The sequence below is a fragment of the Durio zibethinus genome, chromosome 3 (assembly GCF_047325235.1).
Source record: "Durio zibethinus cultivar Kanyao isolate XHJ-2024 chromosome 3, ASM4732523v1, whole genome shotgun sequence".
Lineage (NCBI taxonomy): Eukaryota > Viridiplantae > Streptophyta > Magnoliopsida > Malvales > Malvaceae > Durio > Durio zibethinus.
The window spans coordinates 34,790,673-34,806,116 of record NC_143164.1 but is presented as its reverse complement, the minus strand read 5'-3'; the positions used below and the strand labels follow the sequence as shown (position 1 = coordinate 34,806,116).

Sequence of the window (15,444 nt, the reverse complement as noted above, 5' to 3'; positions counted from 1 at the left end):
GGCAAATAGTAACATTAACAACAAATCTCTCCACAGCTCTTTCAGGAACTTAATTGAGAGGGCCCCTGCTTCTGTTTAACACTGTGCTTTTCTTGGCCTCACAAACATGTAAATTCAAGTGAAATAAAGATTGCATCAAGCCATCAACCAACTCATTGAAGATAGGATTTTAAAAGCGTGTTGGGGGTTTTATAGGCAAGAAACCATGTTACAGTTTTAAGCTGACAAAATCATTTAAAACGAAGAAAACCAAACCAAAAACAAAATAAACGAAGGAAAAAGGACGATGATCCATTCCTCTGTAGCTTGTATCCTTTACAGCGCATTACAAATTTGTAATATAACTTGTTTTTAATGTCTGAAACGAAGCAAAACAATTTTACAAAGCATCAGTTTTTACAGGCAGGGAACTGAACAGAAGCCAAACATGAAAAGACAGTAAAAACTTTCAAAGCTACGCCATCGAATTCAAACCCAAGGAGAGAGCCCGTGGTTCTTTTTGCCCTGACAACACCAGAGAAGATCTGTGAAGGCAGAAAGCTACGGTTAAAGGTGATCGCTCCTTACTCCAACGGCCAACGCCTTGCCCATATTATGCAGTAAAAGGCCTTTGTAAAGAGCTGTTCTACTAGAGTTCTACTAGTGGTCTGGCCGGCAGCCTGCCGGTTGCAGTTTTTGCCACAAAGGCATTTAAGAAGAGGAGAAAAAAAGGTCCAAAATTGAATGCCAAGAAACGAAAAGAACAGCGGCTGTTCTTGATCTAAGATCACGGGAACATTACGAGCCTTGGGCTCCATTTGTTACAATTAAAAGGTACGGACCAGATTGACAAGTGGCAGCCTCTAGTGACCAGAACTGGATCAGTTGGATACAATTAGATTTTAAGCTCGGAAAATGCTACTCAGTACACATTAAGAACACTCTTGCTGATAAGTGAATATTGTGGAACACATCCGACTATAAGCTTCCATTATTAGGCAATTAAGGGATTTAGCATACGAGAGAATTCTGTCAAAAGATAAAAAAATAAAGAATACGAGAGAATTATGTCAAAACTATTTATATCTTGTCTAAAGTTATGTTTGAAATCACGTCTCAACCTTACCACAATCTGATCCGATGATAAGAATTGCTAGGCGAAGGTATAGTTATTGGTTAGTTTGGGACAAAACTCATTTTGAACTTTGCATCAATGCTAAAAACAATGTCCTTTTTCCGCATCACTTTCACTTTTCTATAATTATATTAAATGGCCAATGTGAATATAATTGATTGCTCAGACATGCGCTTGACAATAAAATTTCAATTGTGGTCACAAAAATTATCCCTTCTTTTTCCAGCTGGCAAAAGCGATCGTCAAATTATGGTTGGATTTCAGGTAAAGGAATATCAAACATCTCGCAAATCTCTTTTTCATCCCTTGCTTTCAGAACACCAATTTCCTACGAGGTGCCGGGATTTTATTACACTTCCCAACAAATGCAGCGAGATCTTCAATGGTTTCGCCGATCAGGTCTTTAAATATTAGTCGTTCGATATCGAGTACAGCTTCGGACATCTCAATGGGGCAATCTCCCCAGCCGTTAATGGCATCCCCCGCAAGGTCCTTTCTTAACACACCAAAAATGACCTCAAACAAGTCATCTGATGAGTCCCTCTCCCGAATCTTTTGGAATTCGGACCAAATTTGTTGCAATGATGTCCGTGCAGCCCCTGAATAGATAAGCTTCCATGGCGGTAATTGTCTCTTTCGATTGAAAATTTCGTTGATGGTGTCAAATATAAGCTTCCTTTGGAGACTAGAGACTTTGGAGCTGTCTTTCCCTTTGAGAAACTGTTGCTTCTCAAGCAACATAAAGACATCAGAGTCATCAGGCAAGTAATTGGATGCGCTGAGGATATCAGAAATATAGATAAAATCACAATCATCTGATTTATCTTCAGACTTTGATTCGGCGGATGGGATTGCAGGACTCCACAGCTCATCTTCTGATTCAATAAGTTTATCTGATAATTTCACCGAAGATGATTAAAGAAAAAAGGTTAAAATCTCATGTTCAGGTTGATTGAAAATTTACCCAATAACAAAATAGTTTTACACTTCTAGCACATCCATCATCCATCCAACATTGATTGAAGAAGAAACATAGTCAAAATCAGTACGGATTATGACAGTAACAAAGGCGCATGCCAGAAGGAGATGACGTATCGAAAAAATATAAAGACCAAAACTCATCGTCGCTTTCACTCTCTTTCCCATATGCCCGTAGTTCTAACAATTAAATTGACAGAGGTGGGGCCATTTCCTACACTTACCAAAGGCAGAATGGGATGGCTCAAAATGTTACTGCCTCAAACGAGAGATATTCCTTTCATTTTGGCTGAGGGGAAAGTACGGGGCTTTTAACACTTTTCCCACATCGGGTAATTTTGATTTCCAGTCACTTCACATTTATGTAGGTACTTTGATTACAGTCGCAGTTCTTCGTTTTACTGTTTGAGTTTTGCCCTACAAGACGTAATATTTTCTTAACCAATGCCCTTTTTCTTCCAATCACCATCAACGATCAAACAGAACGATCCCACGTGATTGTACCGCCAACCCCATTTAGATTTTCCCGTCCATTTAAACCATGAGAAGCTCTAAGTTTTGGATGAGACTATTTGACTCATCCGTAATGACAGGCCTAGGGCTAAACTACAATAAGGTCTACCGAATGGTACTTGCATTGCAATAGTCAAATGCAAAATCTAGCAAATCAAAATCAGTTCGTAGTCTTTCCCAGAAAAAAAAAAAAAAACCCCAATGAAAAAGGTAATAGTAGAAGTTATTTCTCTTACCTTTGAAATCGGTGTTCCGTTTTATAACAGGGGAAGGAGAAGACTCCTCCTTGTAAAACGATGAGTCAAATACCGAGACCGGACTCGGCTGCAACTCAGTCGTGGCGTTCATCTCTGCAATGCTGTGAAGCAGCTTATCACACCTTTCCAAGAGGCTCCTCTGTTCCTGGTATTCCTCCACCTTCGATCCCTGTAAAGTCAATATGCCATAAAAATGAATCACTGTAATTAAGCAAAAATTAATTAATCAAATCTCCAGTTTTAATTTAACAATTGATCAAAAATTACCTCCGTAACAGTTTGAGAACATGTGCCAATGCTACTCTCTGAAACTATGGGTATTTCGTCCTCCGCTGGAATAAATACCTTCTCTTCTTTCTGATAAATCTCAGCCGTTGATTGATTGTTTCTTGGTGATCTATTAGTCGTCTGATCTAATCCAGTTCTTCTCACATTAACCGGAGGCGACTGACCCGGATAAACTTTTCTCTGCTCCACATGATCGTTCTCTCTCCTCTGCGTTTCAACGCTTAAATGCCTTCTGTTAGGATTCTTGACGCCACACGCACTCACCGGAGAATTAAAACCCCTACCATTGGTTTGGTTCCGTACCCTCCTTTCACTTCTCGGCCGGTCACGTCTTGGACTCATCGTCGGCGGTGACTCGAGATTCAAGTTCCAGCAAGCTCCAGGTCTTGATGTATAACTCGAAGGAGGCGAATCACTGCCAATCCTTCTGACTGCTGAAGCCGGTGATCTTCCCGGTTTAACAACGACAATTGGAGATTGTTCATGTTCATAAACCAAGTTCTTGCTATTCGTTTGGTTTGGAGGTTTCTTAGTGCGTAAAAGGCCTTTGAGTTGCAAAGCTTCGAGGATTTGCTTAAGAGTCTCGAGATCCTTCGACGTCTCGTCCATTCCTCTCAGCTTAAGCCGTTTCTCAATCTCTCCGTAGATGGAAACGGTCTGTCTTGACTCGGGAAAGAAATCAGCTGAATCGTAGAAACATTTTCTTTGGCCCATTCCTCGAACCGGAGTTTTAAACGGTTCAGTTCTTGCATTTCTTAAGCCTTCTGGTCTGTTACTTGTTATTTGGTCTTGTTTGGCTCTATTTTCTCCTACCAAATTGCTCAAAACCACCTCGTTTTGGAAATTTGGTTGCTGGCCCTGCTTTAAATGGAAATTAACTCCATCTGTAAAACGATACTGAAATAGATCTCTGCCTCTTGTTTCCGACGCGGATCTTCGGAGCTTCGCTTTTCTATTGTGTTCGGGATCCGAATGCGGCAACGGTTCGAGTCCCATGAGCCTCGCAATTACGCTAGGTGTCCGTCGTTGTTTGTAGTTGTCATCCACTCCGTTTTCTTCGCTGTTCCTTTCGCATTGGTTCGCAGATGAAATGGCGGCGTTCGTACGGATCTGTCGAGGCTTAAGTCTTCCTTGAGCATCAAGAATGGCTCTGCTATCCAGAGAGAGCCTCGGAGCTTCTTTGGAGAATTTCCATGGTGACCTTGCGCTGCCTTCTTTGAAATCGAAAATGGGAAGGGGAAGAGGTGTCTTGTTCTGGCTTTCAGTCAGAGTGGAAGGTTCAGGCGCCGGAGTTCGGAGCTCCAATGTAACCGTAGATCGCTTTGACTGGTCCGGTAATGGTGCTGATCGACCTAGCGGCTGCTTCTCGAATTCTCTCGATAATGCTGGTGACTTAGCGTTCTTCTCTTGCTCCGGTATCGTTTTACTTGCCTGAAAAACAAAACCAACATAGAAATACACTTCAATAGAAGTCCACATCCACATTTGAAAGAAAAAATGTATAGGAAAAAAGAAATGAACCGGCGTGGGAGGGAGGCGCTTGCTGGAGTAAAGGCGTTTGCTAGTAGGAATCTGGTGACGATCAAAGATCTGAAGGAAACCAGCCATGCATCCCATTTGTTTCCCTATTTGCTTCTCTAGATTTTGGTCTTGCACTATTCCCTTCGTCATTTTTTTTTTCTCTCAGCAAAAACGAAAATTCTCTTCTTTCTCTCAACTTATCTTTTTCTTAAACTTTTATCTTCACATTTCTCTTACATGTTTTTCTGTTTCTCTCTCTCGAATTTCCATATAGCTGAGAGTGAATGAGGTTGTAACTGCAGCCTCTACCTGCATGGCCAGCTTTTCTGGTCTTTAAAATGGATGGGCGAAGTTAAAGAAAAGAGCAGGTCAAGTGGACGCAACTTACCCTTACGATTTAATAAAATGACAAATAAGTATGTAAGTAATTACCTTTTGATCAGTTAGGAAAATTGGGGATTGCAATTTTCTGAAGTTTTGAGGACTTTGTTGCAATATAAGTGGCGTAGACCCTGCAATTGCAGGTAAGCCTCCGTGGGCAATGCTGTCTCTTGGGCAGGGGCTGCAGATGAATCGTTTAAAAGCCGTCCAAATGGACAGATGGACAAGAGAATGAAGCCATTAACTTGAACCACGCGGACATAATATAAATGGTTATGCATGAGATGAAGATGTATGAGTCGAGTCAAAACAACAAAAAAAAATGGCTTTACCAATGCAAACGAAAGAGGTGATAAATATATAGAAATGCAGCCCGTGAGAAATGAGGCAACGAAACAAAGAAAAAAAGAAGAAGAAACAAACCGATTGTTTTCCGGTCTTTAAAGCTCAAAGACAAAACACACAGCTTGAGTGGACAGAAAATAGAAAAAAAAAACCGCAACCAGCCACCGGCTTGCCAAGACAGTTCTAAAATTTCCATTACAGGTGGCTGCATTAGGGGGCGTAGGAGAGAGAGAGGTGAACATATGTAATTACAAGTGGCACCAAGTAAGAGGATGGATAAAGTTCCTACAGTTTGAAAGGGGACCAATGGGGGCCAGCTCCCAGGCAAGAATGAAGGGCGTTAAGGATTCAGTTAGCTCGCTGTTGCACTTAAACACACCGAAAATATTTTATTCTTTTAAAAATTTAAAGTCAATACAAATTTTTTCATTTTCAGTTTATTTCATCAGAGCACTGGTTTGTTGCAAACACAAGACTCGTGAAAATCAATAGTTTGCCTTTTAATAAATAAACAATGTATCAATCACAACGATTTGGGTCGACAAAGCTGATCCACCTGCATACTTGTGTAATATATCTGTAATGAGTTTCATAAATTCTTAGCTTTTCAATTGGAATAAACTATTCCTAGTAACGGTAAGCAATTACTTCTCTAAGAAATATAGCTGAAAATGAATGACTTTACCCTTTTTTTTGCTTGTTGCAGAGTATATCAGTCAATGATTTTTGTGTATCTTGGTATTCACAATAATCTTAATCTACATAATAATCGAGGAAATATATATCTAAATTTGGAAAGCAAACCTTGTTTATTTTCAATCCTTACTTATATATATATATATATATATCTCCACATTATTGGTGAAAGCTGCAAATCAATTGCAAACTTGATTCTGACTAGGTAGCGGTGAAGATAAAGCGAATCCAACCTTGAACACTTTTTATAAAAATGAACGAAAAAGGGAAGGAAAGAAAGAGTGTGAAAGAAAATTTTACTTTCTTTTCACCTGTACTTTCAATTAATAAGAGAAAAATAAGAGAAAGGAAAATATGTGCTACCAAACATAATGTAAGAGCAAACTGAACTCCCTAAGCTCGAAATGCTGTGCTTCCCATTTTGAGGATCCTATATCCTGGTGATCAAATCCAGGTTCCGGTTGCAAACTTATGTATGAGGAGGGCTCTTAATTTAAAGCATCATGTGGTCAAACTTATTGTTTAAGGAGTAGTTTTTGCCACTCCGATCCTCTTGCTATATCAATGAAAGTACTGTTGAGGCTAAAATTGGGAAAATCAACATTCTTGACTGAAAAAGGTAGTTTTCTTTCCTACTAAACTGAACAATTTTAATAGCGGCACATTTTCTTTCGTATGGGCAAATTGGCATCCATGGCCTCATGATGATAAAGTGGGGTTCCTTAGAATTTCAAAGGATCAAGCTGCCATACCCCATGTGAATGGTCTCTACAATGAAATAACAAAATTCCTTTCTGGCTTGCACCATGTGAGAGAGGAGCCACCTCTAAACTCAAAGTCAGATGTATAGTACTATATATTCGTATATATTATCGAAACAGATGCTGAACCCTTTCTCTTATCTTTTACCTAACCTTCTTTTTTCATATAACCCACCTGCATTTCAGATCTGCAGAAACCTTATCTTTAGCTTTTCATAATTACTGACACGACCACTAATTGCAAATTTGCAATAATAAAAATTTTATTAAAAAAAAAACAGTGACATTGATTGCTAAATGAAACTTACTGGGTTTGGGGTTTGTGGGTCCATGTCCTCATTAAGATGTATACGGTGAAAGAGCACAGCTTCCAATCTAAAAACTCCCATGTTCCCTCTGCACACATTCCATCATTTTCTATTCTGTACGTTTAACTACATTTCACATTCCCTTATTGTTTCTTGTACGCTATAAAATTCCATAGGGTCAGTCATGTGGTTAGGGAAGTGAGGCCAGTATTTTAACCTGAAAGGAAGATTGGCAAACTCGATAGAGTTCTCCCCTCCCTCTGCATTTACTGCTGCGATCTTGAGAATGCATGTGTATCTAGAAATTTTAGATACAATACAAAATAAATATAATATAAATATTTCAAATTTTAAATAAAATATAAATACACTAAACTATCATATTTCATATTTAAATGAAATAATAAACTGTGGTTCATATTATTGGAATAATTTTATATCTACAAAATTCACTTGGTAACTGAGTTAGATATAGTTTATTACATGATCCGTATGATAATCTTGGTGTCATATCTAATCCCTGTATAAAAAAAAAGAGTAGATAAGAGGAATATTCAAACTTGTCAGGGAAAAATGTGCCCTTTATTATTATTTTTTCCTGTGAAATGCCTCCCGTGTGCTAAGAGAAGGCATTGCTTTGTTATTTTAAGCTAAAAATTTGTTGATTGGGCTAAATGGGTTTGGGAATGCTGAATCAATCATGAAGAGATGGGGATTCTGATTCCTATACGAGGTTATAGTTGGACCACCTTTAACTTTGAAGACTGCTAAATGCCGTGACCATCCACATGGACATTTCCTGTATTTTTCCTCGTGTTCTACGTATTTTGAGATTGTCATGTCTACTCTCAACTCCTAATGCTTCAGACATTGGGTTTAATTTTACCCAGATAAAATTAAAATAAAAACTAAAGCTTTTAGAATTTTGGATTCAAATTTTTATCAATTTCAAATGTCGTTTTGAATTTTAAGTGAAACACGATAAGTATCAAAGCATAAGAAGAACTGCCAACTCTCTCAATTAGCAGGGAACGTTAATCCATTCTCCACCATTGATGATTCCCCAACTTTTGATGCCAGTTCAAGTCTGTTGAACAGGAGTCATCCCCAACAATAGTCAAAATCTCAGAATTATACTAAACCTGATAGCACATTTTATCCTAATAAAATGCACATGTCTTATCTTTATCTTTAAAAAAATTTTGTTTATAACGGTTCATTCTCAGGATTGTTTATTTAAACTCTTGTCATGTGCCAAACAAGACAAAAATGAAAATGATGGTAAAAGAGATGCTTAACGGTCTTTTTGGTTACCTTTTTCAGGTCTTCTCAAAATGGATTTAATTATTTATTTCCACTTTTCAAAAACAAAAAATTTTTGTTTCCACTTTGATCGGGAAGCGTAGCTCAGCTGCCAAAAATAAAAGTTCATCGATGAATGCCCATTTCACATGGCTTCCTCTCCCCTCTTTAAACTGCAAGTGGAATTGGCTTCATTGAAGAAAGTAAAACAACATTCCAAAAAAAAAAAAATCTATATAAAAATTAATAGCCATACGTTGATACCATAATCCCTAATATAATCATGTACTAAGGATTTAATTAGCAACATTTAAACTTGCTATGAAAATTTTTTTATTAATTTGATACTTAAAGTCGAAAAATTCATAAACAGATACTTTGCTTTATTCATCAGCTTGCATGCAAGGTTAGTTAAATTAATTACATTTTCAAAAAGCAACCAATAAAAAACATTTCACATGTCTTAAAATGACATGTTAACATGCCATGCATTATGATTTTATTAGATGTTTTGGACGTCATTTATTTGATAAAAAATATTTATCATATGTGTAAACTGATGAAATGAATCGAAATCCGATATTTAATTTACGAAATTTTAAATTGTACTAAAACAAGAATTTGAATATAATTCAAATGTTAAATGTGTAATTAATTATCTTTTAAACTAAAAAAATATTGTACATCAAAGAAAAGAGTGTATAATTCAAAAATTATTTTAAAAAATAGTATTTAACAGATTTAAAATTTAAATACCTCATGATCATTTTTTTTTATTCTTAAAATATGAATTTTTTATAAAAAAAATAAAAAATGAAATATATATATATATCACATGATAAGTTTATTAGGTACATATTTCTCTTAAGCATGAAATGTACTCGCATCAATTTAATACATTAAGATTTTACTCGCATTTTCTTATATTGATTTAGTATATTCAAAATTTTATTTTAAAAATGTTTTTACAAAAATTGAATCTTAATTGACAAATAAAGAAAACTTTTATTTTTCTTAATCAAATTAACCTTTACGGGTGCTTTTTTACTTTATTTATACATATTATAAAAAAATTGGGATCTAAAAAATTTTATTTTAATTTTATAAAAAAGAAACAAACAAATAATAAAAGCATAAATAGCAAAGAAAAAGTTTGTGTTTTGGGTTTCTGAATGGGCAGTACCATTTATTATCATAGGTTAATTGAATTTAAGATTAAGCAAGGAGAATGTATTAAACACAGAAAATAAAATTATTAAACATTAAATTACAATAAGGTGACATTTGATATGGGATAATCATTTTAAAAATATATAATGATTTATAAATGGTGATTAGATCATAATATTTGGTTAGTTTTTAATAATTTTACATGACAGTAAAATTATTGAGAGTGACTAAATCTTTGCTTTGAAAAATAATTTAATTTTTATTTAAAAAGATGATAAATTTTTATTATTGAAATAAATTAAAATATAAAATTAATAATAATCAATATTATTATTTAATATGTGAATTAGAATTCCAAATGTTTAAGTGCAGTCATTAACTTTTGCAATCCACAAAATTGAAAAAAAAATGAAAGTAAGATTTCCAGCTTTCCCATTATACAATTTAAAACAAAATCCCAAAAAAAAAATATTGGTATTCTTGATTTTTTACATGGTTAGGACTTAATCACATTTTTAATGGGAATATAAATTTTGAGTAGACTTGTTTATAGGTTAAGTTGGATCAGAGTAAGTTTGATTGACTCCTAAAATCTTTTATTTAAGATTTGATTAATCAAATTTGAATAGGTTTAATAACTATTAAAAAAAATATATAATATTATAAAATATTATTTTATATTAATATTTTATATATTTTAAAATTAAATTTAAATAAATTTTATTTATTTATTTATTAAACGATTTGAATCGAACGGAATTCAAACTACAAAATTTATATTCAAAACTCCATATGAGTCGGACTAAACTAGCAGTCCAAGCAAGTAACCGACTCATGAGCATGTTTGATTAGGCAAATAAACGTAATGGCTTCAGGTCCTTTAACTTGGGAGCAGGTGTCGCTCTTAACAAATCTCCGCCTCTCCCCTAGCATTTCGGACGAGGAACACCTACTCCAGCTGAAACACCTTCTATCTGCTCAAGTTCTGTGATCTTGTTTTTTTTTTCTTTTTCTTTTTTTTTTCTGTGTCTTGCCTATGGATTTAACTGGTTTGAGGCTCAACCGCTCAACCAATGATGGTTGTGGGATGCGTGAGCTATTGCATTTGCAGCTAAATCTCATGGAGGCATCACCATAACCTGCCGAATGAATATATCGTGTAAATTATTTCGAGGAATTGAGTTTTACTTGTAGAAGTCTAGAGCCAATAACAAGAATTAATGTGATTTGACTGAATAAATTTCTGAATTTCATTTTGCTTTTGTAATATCAATCATATGTAGAAATAACTCTCTCATTCCGAGTTTTTGTTAATTCATTCTCATTACCTATTACAAGAACAGAGTTAAGTGCTCTCACTCTGATCCTTTCTTAACTTTCCAGTGAGCAGAAAGCAGCTTCAATTGAAATGACTACATAAACATGAGTTGAAACTGTGAAAGTTAAATCGATGGATATTCATTTGATGAATAGATTTCAGAATGTTCACAAACGTATGTAATGCATCCATTTACATTCATATAACCATTCTCCTAATTCCTTAGTAGTAATTGTACATTTTGCAAAAACACAACCCTAGTTTGGCCCATCATTATTTGAATTTATGAAGAGAAATGAAATCAATCTGTTACGGTTCTGAAACAAGTTCTTCCGATATATATAATTAGGTAAGATATGAAAATAACTTGGGGAAGGGACTCATACCCGGCAATCCATGTATTCTTGTATTTATTTTATGTAAAATACGAAAATGATCATATTATAATTCATGTAATTTTCCGAACACAAAACATATATATATATATATATTACTAAATCCATACACAATTTTTACCTTTTAAACTATATTATTTTGTCTTTTTCGTATGTTTTTGTAACATATTACCATATCCTGTTCAAAATTTCAAATCTACACCCAATAAATAATTAGGTTAAATTTGGAAATAACTTGTTTTGAAGCTCATTTCTGCAGTAGATGTAGTATCTGATATACAAATTTTATCAGAACATAGAAGTAAAATGTACAATCAATTTGAGCCATCCGAAAATTTTGGCATTGCACACCGTGGAAAGCGTCAATTGAACATTTGTTAAGATAACAATTGAGCTGTAACATATTGGCAACAAATGTTAGATTGCCTCAAATCACAGAATCCAGCATCTGCAACCTTGTGAATCTGGGGGCCCTTCAAACCATATATCCCATGCTGGGTTTATAGGACCATTTGTTCTGTAATCGGAATAAATCCAAGCAACAGAGTTAAAAGCAACGATTGTAAACAGAAAATAAGAGAAGAATACAAGTTAATTGTAATTACATTGAGAGTAGTGGATCAGGTCTGGTCTCCGTGCAATGCAGAAACCTGAGAGGGAAAAGAGGCAGATATTAATCCCGATCAAACCGGCTGCCATATAACTTAGGTGCGATAAGCATCATGCTCATCATACTAATATGTGAGTGACAAAGCTATGAGAAAATAAATAATTTGTATTATGAACTTTCAAATTATATATCATATTAACCCAAACTTTAATCTTACTAACTATGCTAGCTTATATATTCGATATTTGACTAATATTATCAAGTTATGTGTTCACCGAGCATGCTATCAACATTTTTTTTCAATACAAATTAAAAATTATATTTTTTTGCCTAAATAGTAAAAAATGTCTAAGACTAGCCAATCATTTTTTGTCACATGACATTCATATGAAGGTTTTTATAAAATATTTAACACTTTTATTCAATAAATAATATGTATATAACAAAATTATATTGGTTAAATACTATATAGACGAGTTAAATTAACAATAGTAGAATTTAAATTAAAATAACATATTATTGAAACTTCAGGTGTAAATTGTATATTTTATTTCTTTCGATATCAATTCGTACATTTTCCCAAAGTTCAGGTACCAAAAAGTATAATTAACTCGTAAAAAATCTATATCTGCACCACTATCTCAAAAGATTACAACAACAACAAACTAAATCTTATATCTCATAACTTTGAAGATAGTTGTATAAAGGCTAAAAAAAAATCATGTTAGGTCATAGTTTTGAATCTTTTTGTGCCACTCATTTCTATAAAAAACAACATTTTCATCTATTTCTTTAACTTTCATATAATTTTTTATTACTTGCATCCACGTCTTTAATGAATTACCTCTAAAAGCTTTCGCCTCTCTAAAATCCAAAAACTCATTTCTCCTAATGCACAAATAGACTTATATTTCACATGTCCAAACCATCTCAAACGATCCTCTCTCATCTTTTTTTCAATTTGGACTACATCTAATTATTTTTAAATCTATTTATTTATAATTTTATTTATTCTAGTCTTACTACTATCTCAAAAGATTGTTGGCAGATAAAGGAGTTTAGGTCTCCTCTTCGTGGATGTTGCAAATATGTTTGATAGATGATAATACTTTAGATTCAAACACCCCTCCTCAGCCCTTCCTACTTTCTACTTTTACAACTTGACGGGAAAGAAAAACTTATTTTTTATACTTACTCCTCACACAATGTCGATATAATATCTGTTTTCTCAAGCTCTTCCATCTCTTCCTGGAAAAAAATACATGAAGAGAGAAAGAATAAGACATACAAAACCCAGATACGGTATCTTTCAGCATAACAGAAACTTTTTGCATCACAAAGCATGACATTGCTCAAAGCAAGACAAATCTCATTGATATAAGTATGCTGAAATCACCATCTGCCTCAGAAAGCAGTAAAGATGGGCAAAGTTAGGATGGGACAAAACCCAAGTCTAAGGGCCAATTACCTAGAACTCCATAACAATTGCGCTAGTCATGAATTTCCAAATCCGCAGAAATGATGGCTAGTTAATAGTTAGGTATTTCTAGGTTTGCCTAGTTATATTACACATCATTTAAATACAAAACAACCTAGAAAGAAAAGAGCATTATTAAATTTTGTACAAAGTGAATGCATGAAGTGATACTCATAGATTCTATATTCACCTCTGCTTCTATGAGTGTTAATGGATAATGTATCAAAGGCAAATAGATGCCACCATTGAGAGGTTTTATGTTGTGCAAGTGCACAACATTTTTTTTTGGCCAAAGTGCACAACATTGCTAAAAGCTCCTTTGTTTCATTCATGTAAAGCAAGCCTGGCAAGACCAGCAAGTCAAATACTAATTCAAAAAGCTCTTTTCCATGACATAGATATTCCACCAGCAGTTTAAGCACTGAATATTGCCTTAATTCTTCATAATGACATATGGGATGCAATCAAGATTGATGACATTCTGCTTATGGTGTTTATGGTGGCAAAAGCACTAACTCAAGATGATTTCATCAATGAATTTAAGAAAATAAATAAATAAATAAAACAAAGAAAGAAAGAAATTTTAGCACATCCCATATAGAGCGGCCATAATATGAATGATCTGGAACTTCATCATGCCTGCAATAAGGACTTCCTAAACATCAGTATAACCTGATGAACGGAGCCAAGAATTACAAATTTGCAAAATAATTGCAGTATTCCAGCATACATCCAAAATATGATCAAAATCCTATTAAATGGGATGCCACTTAAGAGTTAAGAAAACTCTTAACCACCCAATTTTAATCTGTCTTGAATCTTCTTCCTACCATTAAGTCTTGCAGCATAAAGATCTTAGCTTTTTCTTCCAACGGCTCTAAATTACCTCCTTTCCCTACTTAGCTCAACTCACAAAGTACATGAAACATTCAAAGATGACATAAAGCTAAAGCTTTATAAGAATCCCAAAAATTTTGCTTCACTTTTCGATATGGGAATTATAATTTTTTTTTAAAAGAAAAGCTCATGAAAAGTCTGACATTTCTTATCCTGGAATATTCTAAAGAGTATTTTCAAGGTAAATTCAAGCTCCCTTTTTTTTTTTTTTTTTTTCTATCCTTACATTTATCAAAATACAGACAAAGTCAAATTTTGTTTAACTGCATTTGGAAAAGAATTACAGAGCAGAACATAACTGAAAGCAAGCACAATCCAGAAGGAACAGGAAAAAGAAAAAAAAATGAAGAAAAGCTAACCTCGAGGAATCTGGATTCTTGTTGGACACGCTTGAGTTCAGCAAGAATCCGATGCTTGCCTCTGGTATCAGCCGCTTGCTGTTCATCTGCCGAAGACGCCGTTTCTGACTCCATTGCTACGCGCTCGCCTGGCTGCTGGAAAGATTCAATTTCAACGCCACTTGCTCTTTCCAAAAACAATGCGGACCACTGCTTTCCACCCTTTTATTATTATTATTCTTATTATTATTATTATTATTAATTTCGAATTTTCACTCAATTAAAGCAACCAAGTCTGTTAAACCTGGCAGATCTGCAGTTGCTTGTACAAAGCTTTGATCTTTTATTTATTTTTTCATTCTTTCTAAAAACTCTGACAAGGAAAACGACTTCTCTTTCTTACTGTTTTCTTCGAAAGTTATTCTTTTTTCTGATTTCGATTCTCCTGCAAAAAATAGTAATGAACTTGAAAAGACTATTCTAACCTCATTTCATTTGAGGTTTGGAGAAGTATTAAATCAAAATATTCTATGAATAATTTATAAATAAGTTTAATTTTTATTTTTTATTAAATTTAATAAATAATTATGAATAATATTCTAAAATTTATTAATTAAATGAATAAATTACAAATATAATAAAATTTATTTGTATTTTATTTATTTTAACCTTTACATTTTATACTCCTCACAGATTTATTCAATCAATTTCTTTCATTTTCCTTCTCCATTCAAAATTTTTTTCATAGTTTTGGTTAAATCATGTCATTATTGGC

The 15,444-nt window shown here is 34.1% G+C and overlaps 2 protein-coding genes across 4 annotated transcripts; both read right to left on the bottom strand.

Annotated features, from left to right (window-relative positions):
* Positions 1–331: 331 nt before the first annotated feature.
* Positions 332–4,978, bottom strand: LOC111283814 (protein LONGIFOLIA 1-like). Of its 2 annotated transcripts, XM_022872439.2 has the most exons (4): positions 4,672–4,978; positions 3,130–4,581; positions 2,842–3,031; positions 332–2,007 (listed from the first exon to the last, which is right to left on the bottom strand). In XM_022872439.2, exons 1-4 carry the CDS (start codon positions 4,819–4,821, stop codon positions 1,427–1,429), a joined length of 2,373 nt encoding a protein of 790 aa, XP_022728174.2. In that variant the 5' UTR covers positions 4,822–4,978; the 3' UTR covers positions 332–1,426. The 2 variants fall into 2 exon arrangements, with proteins under 2 accessions (XP_022728174.2, XP_089614773.1); XM_089758647.1 differs by having other exon boundaries at positions 3,130–4,978.
* A 6,582-nt stretch (positions 4,979–11,560) lies between these two features.
* LOC111283502 (guanine nucleotide-binding protein subunit gamma 1-like) lies at positions 11,561–15,109 on the bottom strand. Of its 2 annotated transcripts, none has more exons than XM_089758646.1 (4): positions 14,691–15,109; positions 13,153–14,073; positions 11,953–11,997; positions 11,561–11,864 (listed from the first exon to the last, which is right to left on the bottom strand). In XM_089758646.1, the coding sequence occupies exons 2-4, from the start codon at positions 13,299–13,301 to the stop codon at positions 11,780–11,782; spliced, it is 279 nt and encodes a 92-aa protein (XP_089614772.1). In that variant the 5' UTR covers positions 13,302–14,073; positions 14,691–15,109; the 3' UTR covers positions 11,561–11,779. The 2 variants fall into 2 exon arrangements, with proteins under 2 accessions (XP_089614772.1, XP_022727825.1); XM_022872090.2 differs by having other exon boundaries at positions 13,153–13,205; positions 14,691–15,102.
* Positions 15,110–15,444: the final 335 nt, after the last annotated feature.